The sequence below is a fragment of the Vulpes lagopus genome, chromosome 6 (assembly GCF_018345385.1).
Source record: "Vulpes lagopus strain Blue_001 chromosome 6, ASM1834538v1, whole genome shotgun sequence".
In the NCBI taxonomy this organism is placed as follows: domain Eukaryota; kingdom Metazoa; phylum Chordata; class Mammalia; order Carnivora; family Canidae; genus Vulpes; species Vulpes lagopus.
Genome location: NC_054829.1, coordinates 101,435,505 through 101,463,007, shown reverse-complemented (window position 1 = coordinate 101,463,007; position 27,503 = coordinate 101,435,505). Strand labels below are relative to the sequence as shown.

General features: G+C 37.5%; 1 protein-coding gene across 2 annotated transcripts; it reads left to right on the top strand.

The window, feature by feature from the left end:
- Window positions 1-1,008: 1,008 nt before the first annotated feature.
- Window positions 1,009-27,503, top strand: CXXC4 (CXXC finger protein 4). Of its 2 annotated transcripts, XM_041760298.1 has the most exons (4): window positions 1,009-1,252; window positions 1,374-1,449; window positions 4,009-5,327; window positions 23,332-27,503. In XM_041760298.1, the coding sequence occupies exons 3-4, from the start codon at window positions 4,266-4,268 to the stop codon at window positions 23,374-23,376; spliced, it is 1,107 nt and encodes a 368-aa protein (XP_041616232.1). In that variant the 5' UTR covers window positions 1,009-1,252; window positions 1,374-1,449; window positions 4,009-4,265; the 3' UTR covers window positions 23,377-27,503. The 2 variants fall into 2 exon arrangements, with proteins under 2 accessions (XP_041616232.1, XP_041616231.1); XM_041760297.1 differs by lacking the exon at window positions 23,332-27,503 and having other exon boundaries at window positions 4,009-6,051.

The window sequence follows — 27,503 nt, the reverse complement described above, 5'->3', positions numbered from 1 at the left end:
AAGAGAAGAGAAGAGAAGAGAAGAGAAGAGAAGAGAAGAGAAGAGAAGAGAAGAGAAAGAAGAGAAGAGGAGAGAAGAGAGAGGAGAGGAGAGGAGAGGAGAGGAGAGGAGAGGAGAAGAGAGGAGAGGAAGAAGAGAAGAGAAGAGAAGAGAAGAGAAGAGAAGAGAAGAGAAGAGAAGAGAAGAGAAAGAGAAGGAGAGGAGAGGAGAGAGCGGGAGGCAGAGAAGGATTGAGATTGATTCTGAGATCGGTCAAGCATCATATCCCCAATATTTTACATTCTGGCATAATCCTATTTAAAAGACCTGGACAACCAGAACACTGCTCCGTTTTCCCTTACCTAGGTGATAGGATCTTTTTTTTTTTTTTTTTTGAGTCTTTCTGGGCTCACCAGGAAAATTATTTAAAAGCCATGCGGCAGGGTGCGAACTAAGAGCATTCTTCAAACAAACGCGACCTTTTCTGGTTCCTGTACTCCCTCCCTCAGCCCGGCCAGAAAACCCAGACAAGTTTATTTACACACACGGCCGCACCCCCCCGCACCCCCCCCCCGCACACACCCCCCCACGCAGAGAGAGCGCGAGAGCGCGAGGCGGAAACGCCCTCTCTCCATCCCTTCCAAACAATTATCTCCGAGAGCAAAAGAAAATAATCAAGGGCCCTGCGTGCTGGGCGGCGGAGCCGGGGAGCGGGCGCGGGAGGGAGGAGGGGGCGGCCGGCGGGCGAGCCGGGAACGTGGCTCCTCCGCCGCCGAGAGGATTGTGCAGGGGAGCGCCGGCCCGCGTGCGCCTCTTGCTCCCCGAGTCATTCGCAGCCAATCGTCAGTGGGGGCCCGCGGCCCCGCGTCCCGCTCACCTCGGCGCCGACCGCCCCGCCCCCGCCCCGCCCCCGCCCCCAGCGCCGCACCTCCTCCGCGCCGGGCTCTCGCGCTCCCCTCCCCCAGCAACCACACACACGCACACACACACACAAACAGAGAGGGAAGGGGGGAGGGTGAGAGAGAGGGAGAGAGAGAGGGGAGAGAGAGAGAGACTCCCCGGCTCCCTCCCTCCCTCGCACACAGCGACTGGAGACGGACGGAGAGCAACGCGCTGGGAGAGGAGAGACCACCGAGAACAGCCCCGCGCTCTCACACATACACTCACACGCGGCTCTTTCCTCTCCCCCCACCTCCTCCTCCTTCCACCCCCACCACTAACACCATCTCCTCCTCCTTCTCTCTGCAACAAGAAAAAAAAAAGCCATTTACAGGTATTTTTTTTTTGATCCGCATATTTATTTATCCCCCCCCCCCCAACAGTTTGTTTACAAGTATTAAAGTTGTAATTGGGAGCTGCCAAGACACATCTGGATTTGTGTTTCTTTGTGTTAGGGGGTGATGTGCAACTAATTAAAGGCAGACTAGCAGCGTCTGCAAATTCTAAGGCTCCCCAAATAAAAAGAGACTGGTAAGTGATTGTTCTTTCTCTTTCTCTGGCTTTTTTTCTCTTAAATGTTTGCTGTCCGTTGGGATTGTAAAAGTAGATTATTAATGCTGGACTCCTGCAATAAAAGGCGTCGCTGTATTAATTTATTAATTAATCTGCACCCGCCCCTCCTCCTGAATGTTAAATATGACCTTTGATCTCTATGTCTCTGGTAGACCAGACATACAATATTAGGCATGTACAGTCACATTGTTTAAAGGCAAAACAGGATCATGAAGTATGGTTGTCTAATTTAGCTTTGGAATAGGACTCTAGTTATTTGTGTGTGTTTTATTTTGTTTTTTAAAGAAAATCCAAACAATAGCTGTGGCTTAGGTACCTTTTTCATGCTCCAGAGATGCATTGATTAAACAATAATGACCTGGATACTGGGCACAATCATTTTCTACAGTTTCTGGTGGCATTAAACCTTGAGGGAGGAAGGGGGAGGTGATGGCAATAAGAAAAGCAAGGAAAGCTTGTGTTTGCAAACAGCACTCTAATACTCTGGAAAAGGGACATTAAATTATTTCTTTATTTGGAACAAGGTCAAAAGACTAAAATACTGATTTTTTTTTTTTCCCCTCCACTCAATGTGATAGCTAATGCATGGTTGGCATAACTAGTTTTTACTGAGTAGCAGTTATTATGGTCTTGCACTTACAATGTGATTCGCAGAAACTGAAGCTGTATGCATATTCTTGCTGTGTCTTCCCCTACCCCCTTCCAAGCATCAAGAATATTTAGCCAGGAGCGTTTTGGGGGCACCCTTTGTATTGCCATCAGACCTCTGAAGGGAGCAGTTTTCCCTAATGCGAAACCACAGAGGTGGTTCCTGAGTGATTAGGGACTTGCTGTGATTGAAAGATGCCTGCTAGCTTCTAATCCAGCCTGGGGTGAGGTTCCTTATCTTGATTTACTTTGCCTAATAGGGATTTGTTTACGTAAACCCCTCTTTTTAGGGCACCTCACCAGCAGGTCTTGAAGTTTTTGCACTTGGAGTTTGGGCATAAATGGTTCATTAATCTAATTATAAGCATAATTACTATAATTGATATCCATTTTCAACTGAATATTTGAGACTGAGACTACTGGGCCCCCATCTAGAATTCCCTGAACTCCACATTCCAGGCCAATCTATGGGCTTCACAAGGTGTCACAAAAAGATACTCTGCCCACCCCCCCCAAAAAAATCTGGAAACAAAGAAACTGGTTTTTTTAGGTTAATATACACTTTATGTCTTTGCGTTACTTCCTAAAAGGCTGAGATGTACCTCTTCATCTGTGATAAACAACTAAAATACCTCTTCTTAAAGCATAATAATGGCCTGTAAGCAAAGGGATGAATGCAAATACCCACTTAACATTAAACTTTCCTTTTAAAAAGAGCAAAAGGGGAAAAAAAATCTTTTTAACGGTTATTTCTTCAGGTAAACACCACCTTAAGCGATCTCCCTTCTTCCTCCCCCCCCCCATATTTTGCTCAGTGTAAAAACCAGTGACTATGAAAGATCCTTAAGAAAAAATAAAAAATAAAAAAGTCCCATGCTTTTCCTCTTGTCTTGAGAAGAGACAGGAGTCTCCATTAGGAATTATTGGGAATATTCTTACAGGGGCTGCAGGCACTTGCTTTAAAACCGGTGACATTGTTTGTATGGTTTAAAAAAAAAAAAAATTGTATCTAGTCCATCTTTCTTTTCTTTCTTTTTTTTTCTTTCTTTCTTTTAAACAAGTAGAACACCACCCTCTTACCCCCACCAAGCCCCACCACCAAATGGCTTGTACAATTGAGACCTGTCCTTGGTCCATTGAATTAAGACCCTAACAGAGCCAGCTGTGCTGGGATTCAAACTAATGACCGCAGACACAGAAGGACACTGTGGCAGCTGGTAGTTCTTTTCTCCCTGCCTCTTTAGTTCAGATTGTATGTGGGCAGTCTCTTAGCTCTCAGTTGTATTGTGTTTGCTTACAGTTTATACTCGGATGTATTGTAGACTTTCTCAGTACTTCATTTGCTAATTTCCTGTTCATTTTCCTCATAGGGCCATTGCTGTTTTCTACTTTACAGCATTTGCATGCCCAGGCAGCACTTGTTCACACATTTCATAATGTTTAAATGCCCTCTGCTTATAGGTAGTATCGCCCTCCCACCCCTGATTTGCATGTCTTTAGCACTCCAATTGCCCTCTTCCCTCGGCATTTGTCACCCCCGTCTTTCCTCTTTCCCTGGGTATCCTGGCTATTAATACATTTTCTCTGGAGGGTTATGAGAATAGGGGGGAGGAGCTGCGGTGTGCTGCGAGGAGGGAGGGAGTGGGTTGGGAGCGCGTGTGTGTGTGTGGGGGGGGGGGGGGGGGGAGTCGGGGGGGGTGTGTGTGTGGGGGGGGGGGGGGAGGTCACGTCTTGGTGATTGTCATGCAAACGACCTGACGGAGAATGTGGGAGCTCTCGGCGTCTTCGGTGGGGTAGCGAGGGAGGCTGTTTATTTATTTCTAATCTTTTTCCTCGTGCAGCCCGTTGGAATGACTTTCTTTATTTTAGTTGTAACAGTTGGAGGATAATGCTAAGGAAGACGCTGCCCGGGAATTCACCGTCCGTGGAAATGCGCCCCAGAGAGGAATAAAGCAGTCCTCACCTTGCTCTCCCCACCCGGACCCACTTTCCCCTCCCGCCTCGGCCCCCACCCCGGCACCACCATCACCCCCTTCCCTCCCCCCCACCTCCCCCCCTTTCCCACCCAGGTGTCGGACCAGGCGGTCCCCACTTCCACCCTGCACCCCTTCTTCCCCCCCTGCACCATGAACACCAATGTCTGCGTGGAGCCGGGGCCGAGCCCGGAGGCCCCGGGCTTGCCCAAGGAGAGCCACCTGCCCGAGGGGGCCCTCAACAGCCTTGTGGATTACAACTCGGAGATGGAGCGCTACCGCTCCTTCGCCACCTCCTTCTACAAGACCAACGGGGGCGCCTTCCCGCAGGCGGCCAAGATCGCGCGCATCACCACCCCCATCTTCCCCAGCAGCGCCGCCGCCGCCGCGGCCGCCGCGCGCATCGGCATGTCCCCCTGGAACTGCGACAACGCGGCCACCGCCGCCGCCGCCACCGCCATGCTCTGGGGCAGCGGCGGGGGCGGGGGCGGCGGCGGGGGCGGCGGCGGCGGCGGCGGGGGCGGCGGGGGCGGCGGCGGGGGCGGCAGGAAATCCTCCTCCGCCGCCGCCTCCGCCTCCGCCTCCGCCTCCTCCTCGGCGATCCTCCCCGCGGGCGGCGGCGGCGGCGGCGGCGGCGGCGGCGGCGGCGGCGGCAGGACCAGCATGCACCACCGAAACGACTCCCAGAGGCTGGGGAAGGCTGGCTGCCCGCCAGAGCCGTCGTTGCAAATGGCAAATACTAATTTCCTCTCCACCTTATCCCCCGAACACTGCAGACCTTTGGCGGGGGAATGCATGAACAAGCTCAAATGCGGCGCTGCTGAAGCAGAGATAATGAATCTCCCCGAGCGCGTGGGGACTTTTTCCGCTATCCCGGCTTTAGGGGGCATCTCATTACCTCCAGGGGTCATCGTCATGACAGCCCTTCACTCCCCCGCAGCAGCCTCAGCAGCCGTCACAGACAGTGCGTTTCAAATTGCCAATCTGGCAGACTGCCCGCAGAATCATTCCTCCTCCTCCTCGTCCTCCTCCGGGGGAGCTAGCGGAGCCAACCCGGCCAAGAAGAAGAGGAAAAGGTGTGGGGTCTGCGTGCCCTGCAAGAGGCTCATCAACTGTGGCGTCTGCAGCAGTTGCAGGAACCGCAAAACGGGACACCAGATCTGCAAATTTAGAAAATGTGAAGAGCTAAAGAAAAAACCTGGCACTTCGCTAGAGGTCAGAGGAGATGATTTCTTGTTTCCCAGTCTCCCCCCCTCCCTCCTCACTCCCCTCTCTTCTCCCCTTCAGGGCTTCTTGTCTGGCTTGAAGATGCAGTACCCCTTTCCCGAAGCGTCATTCAGGCTGTGAGATACAGTTGCAGGTGGTGGCGAGGGCACGGCCTCCCCTCCACCCTCCCCAGCTGCACTTCGCGTGGAACTGGCCTCCGGATGGGGGGTGCGCCCCTCCTTTTTATCTGCGGTGGTAAACTAATGTAATTGGTCTAAAAAAAAATCAGAAGTTTCACATTCAGTATGCTCAGAAATGCCCCTTGGCGGTTTAATATACCTCCCTCCCCCTTAGTATTAGTTTTAAAAGCATCTCTGCCCAAAGGATTGGACACATCACATTTCATATACTTTTATTGGCTAAGAGAGACTTATTAGTGGCTCAGTTATAACAGTGAGGACACCATTTGTGGCACAGGAGCCCATGTTTCCATTAACACACACACACACACACGCGCACACACACACACACAGTAATCTTGGAAGCTGAAATAAATGGATTCAAAAGGGTGTTCCACCCCCTTCTAGAATAGTTTTTTCTCTTCACCATGATAAAAATGTTTCTGTTTCCCATTTTCTGCATATCTGGTATTTTTTGAGAAAGCAGGAGTAATACACAAAGCTGAACGCCATCTGCAATTTTTAAGGGGATGTGTCTTAGAATCGAGGAACAAAATTGGTTCATTTCGGGCAGGTGATGATCATTTTATTTAAGAACTGTTTTTGCATAGTTTCACAAGTAGATGATTACTAAAATTTGGTTACCAAAGAATATTTCCTTTGAGCTCTGCGTTTGACAAAGTAACCATTTTGTGATCACAAAATTGTTCTATAAACCAAGCACAGTTTTGATTGATACCCTAGATGGTCAATCATAGTTTCTTTTTCCTATATGTCCTTAAAACAGACAATGTACCGGTTATCACTAAAGTCATTGTTAAATTAGACTTTTTAATTGTGTTAAATACAAAGCGATGTGTCTGGTGGAAATTTCACATGGTTAACGTGATCAAAACAAAAAGGGAAAAAATGTACCATCATAGGTGAATGAATTTAGTGGTATGTTTAACAAAGGTATGTGAACAAGTAATCATATGTAGTCCCTTGATAACATTTACAGAGTAGATGACAGGATGTTCATATAAACTTGAGAATGTAGGTGGTGGATTTAGGATATGGGAATCTTCTGTGGGCTGGATTATAGAGTGAGACTGGCTCTCACAAGTTATCATCAAGAGGGGCACTTGCACATTCTTTTTAAAAATTGTGAGCACTACTTAAAGGAGTTGTCTTCATGAAGGACTGTTCTTTAAAAGGATAAGAAAGAAGAGTTAAAGAATTTTGTTGCAGGTTTGAACACATAAATGAGATACAGATTTTTTAAAGTTTTATTAATATACAAAGCAAGTGGCATTTTGGGATTCAGGAAAAAAAACAGTACTATATTGATATCATTATTGATTACGATCAGTTCCATCAAAATATTACATGTATTCCTCTTTGTAAGAAAACCCATCTCTTTGTCGAAAGTTTGACTTTACTCCAGGGTGGCTTACTACATTTCCATTGGCAGCCCTGCTTACACAAAGATAATAGCAATTATAAAAATGCAGGTCCATGTATTTTGTTAGGTGGCACAAACTTGTTTTTAGTTTTTAAATTCTGCTTTCTGGATTAAGTTATTGTAACTTACCTTTAGGTCTCTAAGGCCCATAGGAAATTAAAATTCTGTTCATACTAAAATTTCCTGTGAATACCCAGTTGATAAGGACTAAATGGCGTCTATTTTTCCTCTAGAACTATAGTATCTAGAGTTACAGATTTCATGTTGCTGGTAGGCCACATCTTTAGCTAAACCCATGGCACTGCCTGCATCCCAATTTAGCGTATATGTTGGGTAGGACCACTGAGTAATTCTGATTTATTTAGTAAATAACCACTCTGAAGGAGCTTAGCGTGGATACCAATAGGTTTTCTGCACAACTTTCTATACTGATTTATCAGTCTAGACAAACTTCCTAAATTTCCCGTTTTTTCCCTTCTTTGGATAGTTTTCCCACAAACTTGTGATGTTTAAATTCTTTGGACATTTTGATCTCATATGACCCTGTAGTATTACCTTTTTTTTTTTTTTTTTTTTAATCCGAGTGCACAAAGGTTTTGTTGATCTTCAGAAAATGGAGTGTAGGTAAGAAAGGGAAACAAATTTCTCTCTTTGTAGAGCTCTCTGAAGATGTTTTCCTGACTATAGTACCCCTTCCTACCAGAGAATGGGTCATGCATGGCTCAAGGCTAAGATTGTCAGTGGAGTGTTACTTGGCAGAAAGAAAAAGTTTGAGGGGGGAGCTGTTTTGTCTCATTTTTTTTTTTTAATTGGCTAAGATTCTAGCTAGATTATTTTAAAAAGGCAGTGGCAGCCTTAAGCACATGTGTATCCACACAGTTTTGGCTGGAGGGAAGCAGCTGGATGCATGTCAGAGTGACGGGGTTTACATGACTGAACCAAAGCTGGAACAGTGTTTGCTGGTCGGTGAAAAGTCCCCTGCTGACCTGCCTCCCTCTCTAATTTGGTTCCTGTAAGTTATCATCATCTGTGGAGATGTTTTAGAGATTGGATAGACTCCCTCGCTGAGGATAATGATTTGGGGATTCATTATGGATATTACCTGTGGACTTCAGGTTTAAGTTCAGGAGCTAATATTTGTTGGCTTTAAATTATGGACACCAATGAATATTTGGATCGTAATCACTAGTTACATTCTTATTTATCATTTCAAACCTCATGTGTCCTTCTTCCCTTTGACTTATTCTCATCCCAAAGGCTGGAGGCTTAATCAGATTTTCAGGGTGAGTAAACTGAAATTAAGACAGACTCACATGGATGTGTTGGGATTCTTGCCCACATTTTTTTTTTTTGAAGCCTCCCCTCTGGCAGTCCTTTTAAAACAGGCTTACTTATTTTCAAATTTTCCTGCTTAGTCTCATGTTAAGAGCATCTTAATGCCTTGGAAATATGTTTATAAAATCACCCCCCTGGTAATATTCCATGAGATAACAGTACACATAAAACAAATTTAGTTTTTCTGTGATACTGTGCACTGCGTATTTGCATGTAACACTGTTCATTTAGTCATTTTTACTACATTAAAAAACTCACTAATTATTCAAAGCAGTTATTACAAATACTGCATGACCTTTCTGCAAAAAAACTTATCTTAAAAACTTGCATCCTAAATGATCAATATTAAGTGGAGAGATTTTAATAAGCATGTGATTATGCACTATGATAATAAGTTACATAAAGGCACTTTGTCTCATGCAAAGGTAATCAATCCTTCAGTTTTCATATTCACAGCAGTTACATTTCTGATATGAAGATCTAACTTTTTAAAATATCCTCACCCGATATGGCTCAAGGGATAGAATCATCCCACGGGCAACCCCAGCCTCTTAGTCCCTGAACATTGTTCAGGTGACATGATTGATCTCTGTGGGACAGCATTAGAGACCACACAGATCTGGTTTCTCTCCCATTAGCTGATTTATGGAATTACATTAGAAAGCAGCACCTCAGGAGGTTTCCCTGCCCCCACCCTTGGCTCTCAGCTCTAAGTTACACACTGCCATCACAAGCTGGAGGAGGGCCTTGAAAAGGATACCCTATAGTGAAGAGACTGTAGTGAAGAGAAAACTGGAGCCTCAAGAGAACGGACAGTTTTAATTTCTTTCTTTTCTTTTCACACTTTTCTCTCATTTAAAATATTTATCTATTGAATATACAGGCCAGCAAGTTAGGTTGATCTTCTAAGGGGTTTGGTGGAAAACACCCAAATATTGTCCCAAACTTGATAACTTGATTTCTTGAAGACTATTTTAGGTATTAAGTTCTTAGCTATTGAGTTCTAAGACCCCACCACCACACAAAGGGCAATCGTAAAATTCTGGACGAAGCATTGTCTTCAGGGAAGATGATACTTGCTTCCTGAAGAAATTTATTTGTAGACTGTATGTAAAATAGGTGTGTCCTTCAAACTCAGAATCCATATAGTTAAATAATGAAACCAGTCAATAATTGAAAATGTTATAAGTTTTTGAAGTTTAGGTGACTTAAAAAATGTATCAGTAAACACAGATGTTTCAAATCTTAAATCGAAACATCCACCAGTTTGTCATTTTATATCATGAAAGAATGAGTTCTCAAATTTTAGTAAAATCGACAACATGCCACTATAAAAATGTAAATTTTTGTTTCATTCTCAAAATGCAAATATATGACTATCAAAGGGAAAGAGGAAAGTTTTCAATCAATTCAAACAAAATGATAGTACATTAACACTAGAGTGTAATAAAGAGCTAATATAGGAAAAAAGCTCCTGAATTTCATAAACGATAAGAAAAAACTTCAGAAAAGTTTAGCCCTGACTAAAGCCAAGTAGATTTGCTGTCAAGGCATCAAACTGTAATACAAGCCCAGCGAGACTTTCCTTCTATCACTAGATCTAATACAAAGTAGTCAAAGTTGTTTTATTTAAAAGGACCATACATTTGTAATACTTCCTAAATGAAAATACTACCCCCACCCATGCAAATATTATGTAAATTATAAGAAATCTTTTACATGGCAATTAAGAATAGTAAAATAAAAGTAATTAAAATCCATATGTAAGTTATCCTCTAAGAATATTTGGAATTCAACTGTCATGAAACAAAATACAAACGAATAAGCAATCAGAAAACCAGTCAGAAAAAAGCAACAGTAACAACTTTTTGACTAATAAGATAAAAATATCATACATTTTAAATGAGAATAAAAAGTTATCTAATGATTAAGAAAATAAACATTACTTGATTTTTAGACTTTTTGCTGAATTGATGATTGAAGTACTGCTGCTTACCTTGGTTAGTCCCTTGTTTTCCTTAGTGAACAGTTAGGGGTTTTGTATAGTCACCCTTACAGGTTGGCAAATACAGAACAAATTAATAAACTAGTCTCTAAGACTATAACTGGAAAGAAGTGGAAGCAGAGTGGGCATTTCATCTCCATTGGCTCTAGTTTGGCAGGTTGGAGACTGAAGATCTATGGGGGGGGTGGGGCAGGGTTGTGAACCTGGTATATTCTTTCTGGATACACAAGTAAAACATACAATTATTTAATTTGGTAAAAAAGTGTTTTAAAAAACTCTCTTGAAGCTGTTGATGCTTAGAATTGTTCGAACTCACTTGGTTAGATTGTCTGAATACATTTTTCATTTTTACCAGAAAGCAGCTCACTTTTAAATTTTGCTTTGAAAAAGCATAATAAAATGTCCCACTATCCAGTAAATTTCATGAGAGTGGATATGCTTACCATTTTTTACATGTATTTTTCCTTACATTTTACAAAATGTTAAACTAATGTATTCATCACATAAAAATATCTAATCAAATTAAGAGGTTAAATTCAATATTTATTGAAAGGAAGGCCCACATAAATATCTAAGTTGGATAAAAGACTACTTCTGTTTTAGTTTTCCTTTATTTTTAAGTTAATATTTAAAAAGCAAAAATGAACCCAAAATAATGGTAAAATTTTTCATTTGTATGTGTGATTTTCAGTCACTGAGTAAAATGTAGATAATCTTGGTTGGGGATGTAGAACACCCCAGAAAATACCACTTTCTACAAAAATTTATTTTCAAGGATATTTTCTGTTGTAATCAGTGTATATTTTGAAGATTCTGCAGATGCGTTGATTTTGTTCGTTGTGTTGCGGGGCTTCTGCTCATTCTTAACAGTTTTTCATCTGACATTATCCTATTGTCCTTAAGAGTTTCAAAATATTTGGGGCAGGGGCACAGGGGTGGTTTATCCTTCAGTCATATCTTGTTCCGTCACATACAAACACCTGTCCTGATATTGAATTATTCTGCACGGTAATCGAAAAGCCTCCCTCCATTCAGCATCATATGTTTTCTGTTGTTTATTGAGTTATGTTGCACCATACTTCAGATGCGACAGCCATTTAATAATGTTGAAGACTTAGCTCTGCAGGGGCTAAAAGGATCCCAGCAGGCTTGTTAACTTCTACTCTAAAACATTATGAGAAATATTTTTTTCCTCTGTGAAACTTCGGGGCTTTCTCTTAATTTATTTTAACAGCATAAGAATCCAAAGCCAGGTATGAGAGCGAGCCTGTTAAATTTTTCTGTTTTTCTTTTTCTTGATATTTAATGCACTTATCTCCCATTACATTTCTTAAAAACAAATGGCAAAGCGAAAATTACTTTTTCAAAGAAGTAATACTAAAAATGTATTTCTTTGGCTGATATAAAACCAAATATAAATTGTATTAGGAAAGCATATTCTTAGTTTCTCGGCTTTTCACTTCTTTAATAGTTAAAAATTATATTTGGGCCATACGGCCACATTTAGATGATAGGTTATGGGAAGAGCCAATAGTATCAGGTAACTTACAGTTGAAATTAGCCACATCAGTGTAACTTCTCTGAAGCTTGTTTCCTCATCTGTAGAATGGGGATAATAGTATCCAGTAGCTTACAACTTTTTTTTTTTTTAAGATTTTATTTATTTATTCATGAGAGAGAGAGAGAGAGAGAGAGAGAGAGAGAGAAGCAGAGGGAGAAGCAGGCTCCACGCAGGGAGCCTGATGCGGGACTGGATCCCTGGACTCCAGGATCACGCCCTGGGCTGAAGGCAGGCACTAAACTGCTGAGCCACCCAGGGATCCCCAGGCTTACAACTTTTTGATGCTGTATATAGGTTAGTGTACTTTGCGTAATAAAAAATGCTGTATGATTTTTCATTCCTATGTTAAAGTCCTCAGTGAAAAGTAGAGACTGAGATAGCCAGCTATGTTTACAGATAATTCCGTACATCAACATGTTGCTTATAGTTTTCAGAAATTAAAGCCCAGGTTGACTATGTTATGGCTTGTGTTTTCTGAATTTTTGCTTTAATCATCCACTTCACCAAACATCTGGCTTGATTTCACTTGGAAAGAGATAAACCTGATAAACAAGTTTTCCTTGTTCTTGCATCTCAAATGCCTAGGAGAACACAAATAACCTAGTCAATTCCATCTGTGTGGTGAGCCAGGTTAAATAAGTCAGTGCTCTTCTTCCTTACCAAAGGCACACCACTGCCATTAATTTCTATAACTTTTGAGAGACGGAGAGAGAGACTGACCTTAACACAATGCCTTTGTTTGGCTACTATTTTCTTTATTTGGACAGACACAGTTGGGAGCTATACTAAGTGAGAATTAATTTAAGAAGATCATTGGAAGAAAGAAGAAAGAAATGGTTAAATACTTGTGAATTCTAGTTGGAGGACATGTTTAATTAATATTGGAAAATTTTAGAGTTACTTTTGTTTTGGGAGATAGTTGTATGGGGGAATAAAACAAGTGGATACACGTTTTGAGATACAAAGTAAAGTATATAGAACTTTCTTTTTTTCTGTTTAATAAGGAGAAAGTATTTATGAAATGAAGAGAGTCATGAACAATAATAGAAAAGGCTGATGGTTTTTTGGGAGAAAACAGTGATAAGCCCTAAAAGACTTGGAATGCTAATCCAGAAAGCATTAAAAACTGAGGAAGGAATATTCAAGTCAGGATACAATCCAGTATCTAGAAGGAACTTTGTCAAGGCAGGATATGGATGTCTGCTTTCCTTCAGCAGTTATAGAAGTTTTGCGGAGAGTGGAAACTATAAAAAGAGGGAAGATAATATTTTTATGACTTCACTCAATATATTTGGTTTGAGAGTCAGAGCTAAAGCTCAAGTTCAGTGGAGTGGCAGCTGAATCAGAGACAGGGAAAACAGATTGTGTTATAGCTGATGTTATTATTTTTACTTATGTCTTTGAAACATTTGGTAGAATAATTCCAAAGTGTAACTAAAAGAGAATGCTTCCAAGATGGGTGGAAAATGGGATCCCATTTGGATCTCCTCTGTATCTAAATTCATACTTTAGAGGACATTCTGGAGAATGTGCACAAGTGTCAAACTGGGGAAAACTCTGCTGAAAGTGCTGTTTCTTGCTCAAGGACTTAAAGAAACAAAAACCTGGATTGGTAGAATCAAAAGGATAGAGATGTAGATGGGCGAGGGGGGAAAGGGACAAATGTTTATAGATCACAAAGACTCATTGGCGTTTCTGTGTATTTCAGCCAATTTGGCAAATTCCAGAGAAGATGTATTTGCTCCAAACCCTTACAGATTGAAAAGAGATGAAATACGTTTTAAAAGAAAGATAGACTATAAATTTAATTGTGTGGAAATGATGATTATGGGTGCTGGTGAATCAGTGGCAGGAAAGTAACTGTCTGTGCTGAGGAAAGATTGGTCTATGGGAAGTGTTCTCACGTGTAGGTTAAATGAGTTAAAACCAGTGATGGTTTTAATGGAATAATAAGGAATAAGGAATAGAACTAAAATTCTCAGTTGTATGTAGATGGATGAGAAGTGAGAAGATGTGGGATCTTCTAGTAATCATTAAATACTTTGTGTGCCCTAATTTTCACCCATGAAAAATAAAATTGAGAACATCGGCCTTTTCTGTGTCAAAGGAAATACATATTGGATCTTTTATGTAAGGCTGCTATATAGAGTTACATTCATTATGAAGTGGAGTGGCTTTTGGATTTTCCTCATGTGATTCTCTTCACATGAGTGTGTTATTTCTGTGGCGTGGAGCTGTGTTTTTCAAACTGCAGGTGACAGAACATTAGTGGTCCATGTGTTGGCTTGCCATGAGGATTTTTAAAAAGTAGAACAGAACAGAGTGGAACATAAAATATATGATTGCAGTACATATAGTAAGAGTACATATTGTTAAACTTCTGTTTCAGTTTGTATGTATACATAAATGTATGTGTATGCATGTACTAGGCTGCTATGTAAAATGTATTTCTAAGTGTTGGTTGCAGTCAAAAAAGTTTGAAAAACACTAGTTTAGTGACAGCACCAACACCATTGAACAAGTCTGTAGTGAGGAAAGAAATTATATTTGTAAATGGAACAATGGTAACAAGATAAAGAGTAAAATTTAAATGTATTTCTATCAATAGCGTGTCTTTACTTCTCCTAGGCAGGTCTCTACCTCTGCTGTGTATTCATGAATCCATGGTATGTTACTGATCACATAGTAAGCCCTTGATCAATTCAATCCAATTTGATAGATCTTTAGGTAGGAACTATTATTTTCTAAGATTTGTGGTTAAGTGCTGTGGATGTGGATGTACGATACACATATGTTTACACAAACAGAGACAGACACTTGTTTAAGGAACTTAAACTTTTCATTTCTGCCTTTTGCAACACCTACCTAAATCTCTAACTCTGCATCTTAGTCCTTCATCCAAGATACTTAGTTCTCTGCTTACATTTTAAACTTTCAGGCCAAGAAGTGGACACATTTAAAATGACATAATTGAATCAAAACAATATAATTGCTCTGTAAACAATGTCATACCTATTTAAAAGCCTTGGGATTCCTTGATGCATCCTTGGCTTAGTTCTTCCTCAGGCCTAGGTAAGAAATGCAGATTACTATTTGTGATCTCTACCTGGTTTCCTCAGGTGGTTGTATGGTATAGAATTAAATTTTCTATTAATAGAATTTTTCAAGAATTAAGAAAAAAAAAGGATACTTGCTTTGTACATTTGAACATACTGAGACTCTACAGTATGATTTGTTATTTCAAGTATATTTTACAGAGTAGTGGAAATTGTTGTTTGACCTGAATAAGAAAGAAGGAAGGGAGGGAGAGAGGAAAGGTAGGCAAAGTATAGTGTTACAGATACAAGGGAAACCAGAAAGGAGCACATTGGTAGAAAGGATTGTCATGTGCAAGGTCATCCTCTTGAGTCTGGTTTAAGTAAGAAATTGGTAGAAACAGTTAATGTCTCAAAATTTTTGGCAAAATGCCATGAGTCTGGGCTTAGACCCACTAGAACTTTTCAACATCGTTTCTTTTAATTTACCGTAGCGGAAAAAATAGTTTCACAGAAACTAGTTTTTTTCCCTCACCTTGTCATTTCTCTTTAAGAGTAATTCACTCAGGCCTGCAGTCAGAAACATGGAAAAGCCAAGGTGAGAAAAAGAATGCTCCAGATTAGCGATGGTATTTAGAGAGATGAAGGCTATCCTATAAACAACCAATTGGTCAAAGATATCTGTAATTTTTAAGTGGTTATATAGAGAATTTCCTAGAAAATACAAAATGCGCATACAGAAAAGACTCCAAAAAAAGTGGAAGAAAGAATATTAATCACTACATCTTATAAATTCTGTGTTTGAAAAAAAGTTAGGCTTATTAATTGACTCTGCTAGATAGTTTATTTTGTGAAGGTGTATATGTTTGCACAAAGATACTCATAGAAAAGGAAGTAGTATATCAAAATCCTCTGAGGAGAAATTTAAATCTGAATATTTAAGGACTTGCTCTAGCACAAGATATGCTGATATCATGGTAGTACAGAATGCTTATATATCCTCTTAATGAGGGAAATTAGTCAATATATTTCGAAAGAGCTAGGTAACGTGATAACTTGATAAAGTTTAAATTATAATAATTGTTGTTAATTTTATTACTTAAAGAGAAAAAAGGAGAACAAAAACTCAGAATGATTGTGAACTTAAGCATTTGGTTTGATGACAATTACAATTATTAAAAAAATTTTAAAGAAATACTCCAAAAGCTACGTGTTATTTTCAGAAGTATAGTTCTAACCAAGTACATTATTTTGATGATAATGACTGAAATATTTGGAATTTACTCTAAATTCTTATAAGTCATTTATGGACATAAAACATGCTTTGGTTTCTTTGGGTCTATCGAAGTGGTTGGAATGTCATAGAGGATTCTGAACCAAATGAAGTACAGTGAGTACATTCAAGTTGCTAAGGAACTTACCCTAAGAGAAAAATTTTTATTAAAGTTATTTACACTTTTTATATAATATAAAAAAAGAATATTTCTCAAATTTTCAAATCTATAATATTTCAAAAAGAGCTGTATTTTGAATTTTTTATAGAGGTTTGGTGTAACTATTGTATTTCATTTGAATACATGTTAGAGACTGTCCAAATCAAAGCTTTAATAATTTTAAAACATCACCTCATAATATTTTTTGAGTGACCTCCCATTTCCTCACATTTTACAAGAATTTCTTCTTTTCAGTAAACGAACAAAACAGTTCAACTGTCTGCTTTGAAATTAATGAAAATTTTCAAAATTGTACAACTTTATCACAAAAAGAATGCTGGCGGTTTTTCAGTAGCTGATTAGCAGTGATCTCACCTAAAGGCATTGTTGCATTAAACAGGATTAGTCAAGTGACTTCCAGGGAAGATAGAATTATCTAACTTTTGTCTCTGCCAGATAGATAGATGGGGATAGGTAGGAAGATTGATTAACATTCATCTATCATATAACCGTATATATTTGTGTATATATATATTCATAAATGAAATATAAACATGGAACATATAAATAGAATTGACTCTGTTCTAATCATTCTTGACAGCATTGATGTTATTAATCTAATTTTTGCTTTTTAATGTCAATTTTACCTTTAATTGCCTTTCATATTCCCTCTAAGAACCTTTAACATAGGGTTAAAAGTACTGTATAAAATAATCTTTCAAAAAATGCCTTTTTAATTGGTGGGTCATTGAACAATTTTCCTCTTTCTGCTTACCCTGGTATTATCCTATTACAGTTTATTTTTATATGTCCAAGAACATTTCAAGTTCTAAGCGACTCATTTATAATACAATAAATTTACTTATTTGTTAGAATGATTTGATTTGAAGTGTTTTTACCAAAATTACTTGAAATATAATCCTACATAGCATTAATCACGAGACTTGCCTAAATAAAGTAAGTTGCATTAGACACTAGGGCCAAAGTGGGCACCTTTTTTGGTCACTTTTGGACGAGTGTAAATCATGGTGGTAAGCTGTTACTTTCCTTCCTACCAACCCATGCCTACCCATTAGACACATAAATTCTCCTTTAGACTATTGTTTTCCTAACTGGTTCTACTAGCACATTGCTTGATTTAGCATCTGTTCAACATAATATATAAACCCATCTTTCCATCTACAAAAGTTACCTTGATTTATCCTCTCAAGTCATGCTATCAGAGCCTAAAACCATGCTATCACAGTGGTGATGGTGAGGGTGGTGGTGTTTGTGTAGGAGGGGGAGGAAGAGGAGGAGCTGTCAATATTTGCAAAGCAGAAGGAGTAGCAGGAGCAGCAGGCTACAGAGGATGGATACTAATGAAAAAGCCATTGCTAGTTCTTTCCCGGTAATCAGAGAAATCCTGGCCATAAACGTCGATTTGAAAACGAAAAAAGTAGAGTTCTTATAATCATATTTAAGGCCTCCAAAAAATTGGGTTGTAAGTTACTCAGTTACCTCTTTGGTACTTTCTCTCTTTTAGGGAGTGGTCTAATATTCCAGTTACTGGTAATATTGATGTTTTTAGTTTACATTTGGATAATGGCCAAAATAAAATGTGAGTGTACAGATACTTATACAGTTATATGATAAATGAATCTGAATTATGAGAAGACTTAATCTGATACATATCACATATGTGATATATATTGCACATATATATCATACATATGATATAGTATTACATAATATATATGACATATATATTACGGTAGGACAGAAAAAGAAAATTGTAACCTAAGAAGTAGAAACTGTTTACTTATATTAGTTTATATATTTTTAATTGAGGCATTATTATTAAAATATAAAGTTTTGGGTTATAAAACAGTAAATTATGGGACTGTGAGATTATCACATATCATGAATTAATTGTTCTTTCAGATTCACTGACCTATGCCATACTTGTGCTTGCTAATAATTCTAGTAAAGTTAGTGAATTACTGGTCTATGATTTCTGAAATATATTAATTATAAACAGGATATAAAAATATTTCTGCCAAAAATATTTTAGAGTGTCTCTAACATTTCTTAGGTATTATTTTAGATCATAATTAATTATCCAAAGATTTGTATTAATGTACGTGTGAATTCACATTCACAATATTGTATGTATAATACAATTTTTCATTTCTTCAAGTAGTTTTTGAAATTTTGTCAGTAAAAAAATTGAGAACCTATATAACTTGATGTTTCAGCATTCTTTGTGAATCAAAACAGGAAAAAAAAGTAATTTTCTTCCTCCCTCAGGAATCCTTTCCTTCTGTTCATGCAGAATACTCCAGAGTTTTAAAGTTTCCTATGAAGCCAAAACAAAATATGATCAAATATCTAAAGGCAAACAGTGGTACTTACTATTATCTCTTGTCATACTCTTGTAATTTCTGTTGCAAAATTACAGTGATTTATTAAGGTTTTCAAGTTCTAGTGTGAAAAGGTCAGTCAAATGCTGTGAGGTGTTCCAATTTCAAAGTCTTAGATGGTTGGAGCCTAAGAAACTTATAGGGGACTCCTCACAGGAAGACAGTACTCAAGAACAGTTTAAAAGAGGCTGTACTGGCTAACTACAGTTTGATATTGCTTTACTTTGGATTAGAAAAAGCACACTTCACATCATTACATATGAGAATCAGAAAATAATTAGATGACTTCCATTTCTTTAATTAATAATAAATAGGAAAGCAAGAAACTATTTTTGATTAGTTTAAGAATAATTGTAGCCCAAAATACTGACTCCAGCTTGGAAATCATTGTATTAGAAGCATCCTGTTTCACAATAGAATTCCGAAGGCTTTTTTGGATTAGAAAGTATATGAAGAAATATTGGAAACCTGCATTTAACTTTAGTTACAGAATTTTCTAATGTCATAATTATTATCTCAATTTAGATAGCTTTATGCATTCTGAAGCAAATTTCAGCATTGAGTTCTCTTTAATTTGCCCTTTGAAGGTTCATGAGTGGCTTTACTAAAATGATGAGTTTTGTTCGTGCCACACTTTATATGTTGTATCTAAAAATGAATAGCCATTCCCACATATCTCTATGTAGAGGGAAGTGTGGATATCCCGTTTGCAGCTTTCAGAAGATGAATTTTTATTAGAATTTTTATTAGATTTGCCATATTTTAAACAAGAGTATGTAGTTGCATGCTCAACCTGAAGATACCACAATTCATGTGACTGCTCAGCAGACACCAAAAAAGAAAAATACTCAAATTCTTTAGGTGGCAGCCTTGGGGATTTTTACTTATTTTAGATTGTTTAATTATTTCTTCACTGCTGATTTAACAAAAATTAAGCTTAAATATACCTCTGCTGGAGACATACTAGTAACTTTTTGTGTTCATTTTTTTAAAGTATATGTAAGTTGTACTTGGGCTTGGATTATATCATTCATAGTCTGTATCTTACACAAAATTCTTATATATCTTATATAAGGAATTACCATTGCTTTCTAAAATTATTTAAGGGGGAAACAGCTCATTAGTTTAGGGTCTTCAGTATGTGGCTCTGGCTTTCATAGGATTGAATACTCTGGAACACCATGCTTTATAGTAATAGGGGAAGGAGAACGGAGGGCTGCAGGTTTCTCCCCAGGCAGGCCTCCTGGGAGCAGGCTGCTGTATGTAAGTGTGCGCACCTGGATGAGCAGTGAAGGCTGCCTTAAACAATGCTGCTCAACTCCATTCTATTCTTTACCTCCCCGCCCCCTTCTCTTCCTGGGGAATCTGGCTTTCCTGTCACTCAGGATAACAATTTCCTGCAAGCATCTTGGAGATCCAGAAAGTCACTCTAATCTCATCAAAAGTGTGATTCCCCAGCTGAGACTGTTGAATTTATGTAACCCTAAGGGAGCTGGTCAGGGTGCTTAATCCTCCCCGTTGGTGTGCTAAGATCCCACACCATTTGAAGTAAAAGTCCTCTAACGAAGATGACCTCATTAGTTGACAGAATTAGAGAAGATAGGTCCCCAAATTAGTACAGACTTAATCAAAAACCTATTTTTTAATCAATCTTTTATGTATTCATACAGTTTTAATCAAACACCTATGATTTAACTAATATTTCATGTATGAAAGCAAACAGTGTTGCTTTGCCCATCTTGGCCAAAGAGAACTCAGTCCAGGCGTAAAGTAAATTTCCACTGAGCCCAAGTGAAAATTGGGCAGGAGGTCAGGCATACATCTTCTGGTTTTTGTGGCCTAGGGGCACTAAGGAGTTTTGTCACTTTTTAAACCCTGAAATAAAATTTAGAGCAACCTCACTTCAAGCTTCTGGTGCATGCCTTGAAAATTTGTTCCAGTTGATGCACTAGTGGTATTCTGTGTTCTCACATATTTTAGGTGATTTCCCAACAAATCACTTTTAGGCTTCATAACCTCAAAATTCTTAATATGAGGGATAAGTAATTTTTAAAAGATGCTTCCTTGCTTATCTTCGCCCTTCCTGTGTATCAGTGGATTGTCTCTATCTTTGTATATGGAGATACTACTGGTCTCAATGTATGCATAATAATATGCACACATCACAGTGCTATATTTTGTGACAGGTTGTATTAGTAAAGAAAACTAGCTCTCTGCTTTTCTCATATTTGCATTATCTAATTAATTTTTGGTGCTAACAAGCATTGAGAAATGACTGTTTCTCCTCACAACCATGACCTTTGATCTCAGGTGACATTTGATGAAGCTTGCTTTTTCTAAATATTGCAAATAAAATTGGGTAATGGAAAGGGGCACAGGAAGAGCAAAGAATTGGAAAAGATATTTCAAAATGTATCCAAGACATAAGGAGTTCACCTCATTTAAAAAATGTACTCCATACATTTTTCTGTTTATCTTCATAAACATATATGTTTATCAAGATACAAGATTATCTAAGTATATACTTACAGTCTTGTTTCCAGTTGGCATCTGAAAGTAAATTGGCATCTCTATGTCATATTCTATACATGTAAATGTGAATATATATGAATATATATGCACATGTTTATTTTTCATATGTGAATCTGTAATTGCATGGATATGTTTGGATCTAACTTATCTTGTTAAAAATGACTACATTTATATAAGTATGCATACTTATATAAAATTTATTCTTAGTTGGCATCAGGCAGCAAGCTTAGCATCTGGTATAAACGTCTAAGTTTTCATTTACTGCTTGTGTGTGTGTGTGTGTGTAAAGTGTGAATATTAGAATGAATATGTTTCTTATTATTTCATATAGTTCCCTTAATAATGACTAAATAAAAGTAAGGAGCATATAACATTATATTTATCATTCAAAAGTCAATTTTGGAAAGTGGTAGAGGGGTTTTTCTCATCAACCAAATCAACTGATGGGGATTCAGGTATGCAGCTGGAGAGAAGAAAACATTATACCATGAGGAGTGAGGAGTAAAATATTAAAAGTACTATTTATATGGAAATAATGTACTTTCTTGTTTGAGTTTTTAGATAATATTTCACAAGTTAAATATTTTTATATATACATTATACAAACTTGCATTAGAGTCATTAGTTTGGGATGCCTGGCCGCCTGGGAGAGCATGAGACTCTTGATCTTAGGGTCATGAGTTAGAGCCTCACGTTGGGAGTGGAGTTTATTTTTAAAAAATCATTAGTTTGAAAAAAAATCATTATTTTGTTCTTATACATTCATTTTGAAATTTATTGTGTTGACTGTGAGGACAAGTTTTTAAAAATTCTTTATAGTGCAAATAGTGAAAAGTGGCTTTGCTTTCCAAAATGTTTTTTTTTCATTTAAATTTCAAGATGACATTATTACAGTAGGACTTTTTCAACCAAATAAATCAAATGTGAGAAAGTAAATAAAAGCTAGCCTCAATTATTAAAGAGTACTTAGAGTAGAATTTTTCATGTATTTTCTGAAATATGAAATTCAAGTGCTATTAACACCATCTTAAGATTTGTTTACAAGAGGTGCGTGTGCGCACGTGTGTGTATGTTCATGTTCTGTACCTACTCAATAATTTGGTAACATTCAACATACCAATTTATATACATATTCTTAGCAGCCGTCTTGTATTCTACACAGGATTGTTGGACTGTCTAAGAAATAAAATCAACTCTCTATCGTTTGCTCCTGTAGGAAAATGTAGCTTATTGTTTCTTATGTACCTTCAATATGTTCTCATGTGATTCTGCTTTTTAAAGAACAGTATAGTATAATGAATTACTGTAATATTAATATAGAGAGGAAAATTCAATACTTTAACCTTTTTCTGACAAAAAAAAAAAAAAAAAGGCCCACCGTAACTTTAAGTTTTTTGTTAAAAGGATGGCTTATACTTTTGGTGCTAACTTTTTACTCCTTTGGAAAACTATAGTCTTTTTATGGTACAAAAGGATAGTTATATTCCACTGAGTATCATTGGCTAGTATAAGTTTGTCTCATATATATAACATTTGTTGAAAATGCAGACTTTAAAATAGTGGCGTATGTTGTCAGTATAGTTTTCATTTGATTATTTGCAGGAACGTTTAGCATGAGCGGTTGTTAAATGATAGAATTAATATCAATGTAATATTTCTTGTTGTCCTATAGTAAATGAAATTCCCCAGAGTAAAGAAATTACTTCACTGAATTTCCTAAATATCAACCTTATATAGGATGCATATGTATGCAGCAGATACAGACTTTCTGGCTGGACTTCCTACTATTGGCTAATAGTTTGAACCTCCCCCTATATTCTAATGGCTATCCATGTTCTAGTCTGTGTTTCCTGTATTTCTTAGACTACCGTTTTGAGCATTATGTTCAGTAAATTAGCATTAAAGTCAATATTCTAATTTTTGTAATGTTCTAAGGCTGAACATTTTTTATTAAATGTTGAAATATACAAGTCATTATGTTGTGTATTGCTGACTAAAAATATTGCTGAAGTGTAAAGGAGAAAAAATCTAATTTTATATTGGCATAGAAAGAAAGCTTAACTTGTTTTCTTGCTCTTTTTTTATAGAGAACACCTGTTCCCAGCGCTGAAGCATTCCGATGGTTCTTTTAAAGCAGTAGTATATCTTATTTTCAAGGCATTTGGAAGTGAAGGGCAAACTAATGTCTTGTTTTAAGAAACTGCTTAGTCCACCACTGAAGAAAATATCCAGATACTATTTTCATTTTATGTATAGGGGTTTCTTCCAAAAAAAAAAAAGGAAAAGAAAAGAAAAAAAAGACATATAAAAATAATCTGGGAGCTTGGGGAATTGGCCAGTCTATTTACTTTCAATACACTGATTCTTTCTTTGATGTAATTTAGCTCTACTAGTGAAGTTGTTGTCTATTTTGAAAGTGGCTGTAAAAAATAAGTTTGGGTAAACCCCTGCTGTAAAATCATGTATCTTTGCAAAGTACATATCTATACTTCATTTTCAAATATATGTGTTTCAGTACTGTAAACTGTACAGATAGCAGCTTGTATTTTGTGTGTTTAGACACAAGGAGACAATCATGTCTGAGCATCTATGGAGATTAACAGTTTGTACACAACAGTATGGTTCTGCGAGTTAAATCTGGAGCAATAAATTTTAGCTTTAAATATTTTTTGCCAGTTGTTTCTAGAAGCAGCAACAGCAGTGGCATGTTTTGCCATGCATCTTTCCGTAGAGACTTGATGCCAAGTTTTACAAGACTAAAAGATTACGATGCATCCAGCAATTACCTTCAGTTGTATTGTTATAAGAGGGGAAGATGTTATGAAAGTTTCAATTAATCTTTTGAGCACTATATTAGAGTAGTGGTTATGCACTTGCATTGCTTACAAACGAGCTGTACAGAAGGGTATACCTCCCAAATACTTAGTGTAGTTGACTTGTCTTGGGTTGCACTGTAAGGCGGAGTACTCAGAGTAGTTGGAACATGCAGAATCAGTTGTATAAATTAAAAAAAAAATACCAGTGTTTTCTAGGATACAGAGAAAAGTATCATATCTTAGGGGGAGAAATTCATGACTGACTTTTTTTTTTCTCAGCCCAATATGGGGTGTATGTTTTTTGTTTGTTTATATTTTGCTCTCTTTTTTTGGTAGGAAAAAGAAACAATAAAATGTACCCAAATGTTATAATTCCATGTATGATATGAAATGGGTAGTTTGTTTTAAAATTTGAATACATAAAGACCTCCTGCATTGAGGCATGACTAGATATATTTTTAAGTTAAAAGAATTAAGCACATTCATAAAAGTGAGGCTTTTAAATCTCCTTTTATCTTCCTTTCTCATAGCCTCCCAGTTAGACCAGTGGCCTTCCCCTATGCCCCCAGTGTAATGTTCCATTACTCCCATTCCTATTTTGTCACCTGATACTTTCATTCCTGAAAAGGCAGGGCCACATTCTGTGGGATTCCATAAGTGCAAACAGCTCCAAACACAAAGGAGCTAATGCTTCATAGGATCTGTGCTACCTTTTCATGTAGGATTTGGTTTTCTAATGGCAGGCAATATTCCTAAGGCTGTCCCAATAAGATAGATATTGTGATGACATGATACCTAGGAAGTTTATAAGTTTTAATTTTTCTTGCCAGATTACAAAGACAATTTTCATCTTCAAGAATAAAATAGAGTTTAGCAAAAATACATGGAGTATTGAAGTTGCCATGTTACTGTAACTTTTGTTCTTTATCCATTAGCCAGCTGTTTTAGCCTGTGACATCCATTAGTCTGCCGAAAAATGTTAGCAAGATGGATCATGCAAAGAAAAATAACTTAAGAAGAGAAAGGGTGATGAAAAGGACTGTAAAGTTTTAGAAAGACTAGCAGATTAATAAATTTAAAAGGCTAGTTGTAGTTGTGAATGGGAAATAATATGACAGATTTTTAAAAACATGGAAGGAGCACTTCATTATCAGAGTACAGGTGGGAGGGATGGAGAAGGTACCTGCAAAAATGCCAGTGTGTAAAGCAAGTGACTGAACCTGGCTAGAATATGAACGCAAGACCTCCCAGGTACAGTCAAATGGGCTTTTTAAGGAAAATTTATTACATATTACACCTATCCATGTTTAAAGAAGATCATTAAATAATTGCAAGCTAAAATGTGCTGTATGTTAATTCTGAGATAGCTTTCTGCTTGATGTATATTCCTCTGAGAGTTTCTATTTAGAATTTCTGTTTCTGCTCTGGGACCAATGAGAACTATATGAGTTCTTTCTTGTCCATTTTTATTTTATTTTACTTATTTTTAAAGCCAATTTGCTAATTAATTACAAGTAAGTTAAAACTTACTTTCTCATTTGAATGGTAAGTTTGCCTTGCTTTTTGGAAAATGGTGATTGTTACTACAGAATTGAAACAAACGTCTATTCAGACTGCATAAGGCATACAATAACATGTAAAGATCTCATGACAGTGTACTGAGAGTCTAATATACATGCCAGTATCGCATGTCTTGATGTGTTTTTGTTTTCTTAAAGAACTAATGAATCTGTATATTGTAAAATGTGTTTTACATGCCAATTCAATTTTTTTAATGAAAGAAAATCTGTTGATTATTGAAATGGAAAAGTGCAGCTTTTCTTTAATTTGCTTATGTTTTCATTCTTAATATTGTTCTTTTACACCACCCTTTTTATGTTTTTGGTAAAATTCTATTTACATAATGTAGGATACATATAATGTTCTCATTGGTATGTTGAAGAAAGATGTTACTCTTGGCCTCCTTCTTGTTCTCTTCCCCTGAAGTCCATACACTGAGAACTTGTAAAACAGACCATTATAACTCTGAGGGCATGATTTAAAGGTTTACATTTTTCATGATTCTACGATACCAATGAAATGTAACTTTTGAAAATTCTTCACTGTATATTTCATATTTGATACCAAGAAAATTTGGAAGATAGCAATCAGAATATAGATGGTGGTGGACTATACAGCTTAAAAATTGCATATCAGAGAAGCCAAATTAAAAACTTTGTAAAAGAGGTTGACATACACAAGACTCTTACCTTCTCTAGGTGTAGACAAGGAGATGCCACATTCTGTTAGCAGTTCAGGAGAGCTGGAAAATATACAGGGTGTTGGTATGAAGTACAATGAACCAATTTCCTTGTCAGCTGTCACTCAAACCCCTAACCATTAGAAGAACCTCATAAAGCAAACCTCCCTCTTTTCAGGCCTTCAAACCAAAGTGGCTTTCTGATGGATTTTGCCTGCCTGTGTAGAAGTGGAGGCATATTTAAAATGAGAAACGTATCCATCCTTAGGAGAGAAAACAGGTAATAGTCTTTCTCCAGTGTAAGAGTATATAAAAACATCTCCTGGTTGCTTAATCCCCAACACCCAACTTCCTTCTTCTAAACACATTTATAGGGAGCAAGAGATGGTGGGCTTCCCATGAATTACTATTAAGCAATCACTAACAGAAAGGAATATTCCCTTCCTTTCATTTAGAATCCCTGGCATGTAAGTTGTACAATTAATGCTAAAGCATATAAAGTCTTTAAGCTGATAGTATCTGTAATCAAATAATGAAAAAAGAGGAAAGCAGTTAAATGAACACACTATTCAGGGTCAAATATATTCAGCAAAAAGCCGTAGTGGGTCTTTGATCATGGTTAGATTCACAGTGATATCAAACAGTTGGTTCTCATGTAACAGCTAAATGTTTCAGATTTTGTTTTTATTAAATTTGGCAGTTTCACACTGAGATCTGTATTCCTAGTGAATAAAAGACAGCTACTATGTGAGGAGGGATTCCATTTTCACAATGGCAAGGAAGTCAGATATTTCAGGAACATGGGCCACAAAATGTACTCCTTTCACAGCGTTCTCCTATTCTGAACTGTGCAGTCATCTATTAAATTTTCTAATAGATATTTGTGTAAGGTGTATGTATGCTTGTGCAATTATAAAAAAGCAGTTTTGGAAAACAGTGTATTTATTAAAGAAAATTACTTATGGGGCATGTACAAAACTGTAAAAAAAAAAAAAAACTAAAAAAAAAACACATTCGATTTGCCCAGTAAAGTTGTTTTTGTGAAATTTCTGTGTTGTTGAATAAAGGACTTTAGTATTCAAAATATCTCTATTTTTCCATGAACAAATTTTTATTTGTGGGAATTGAAGTAATGAACATATGATCTTGAAAATCTAATTTTGTTTATGATAAAGAAAAGCTTATAATTCTACACTTGCCCTTA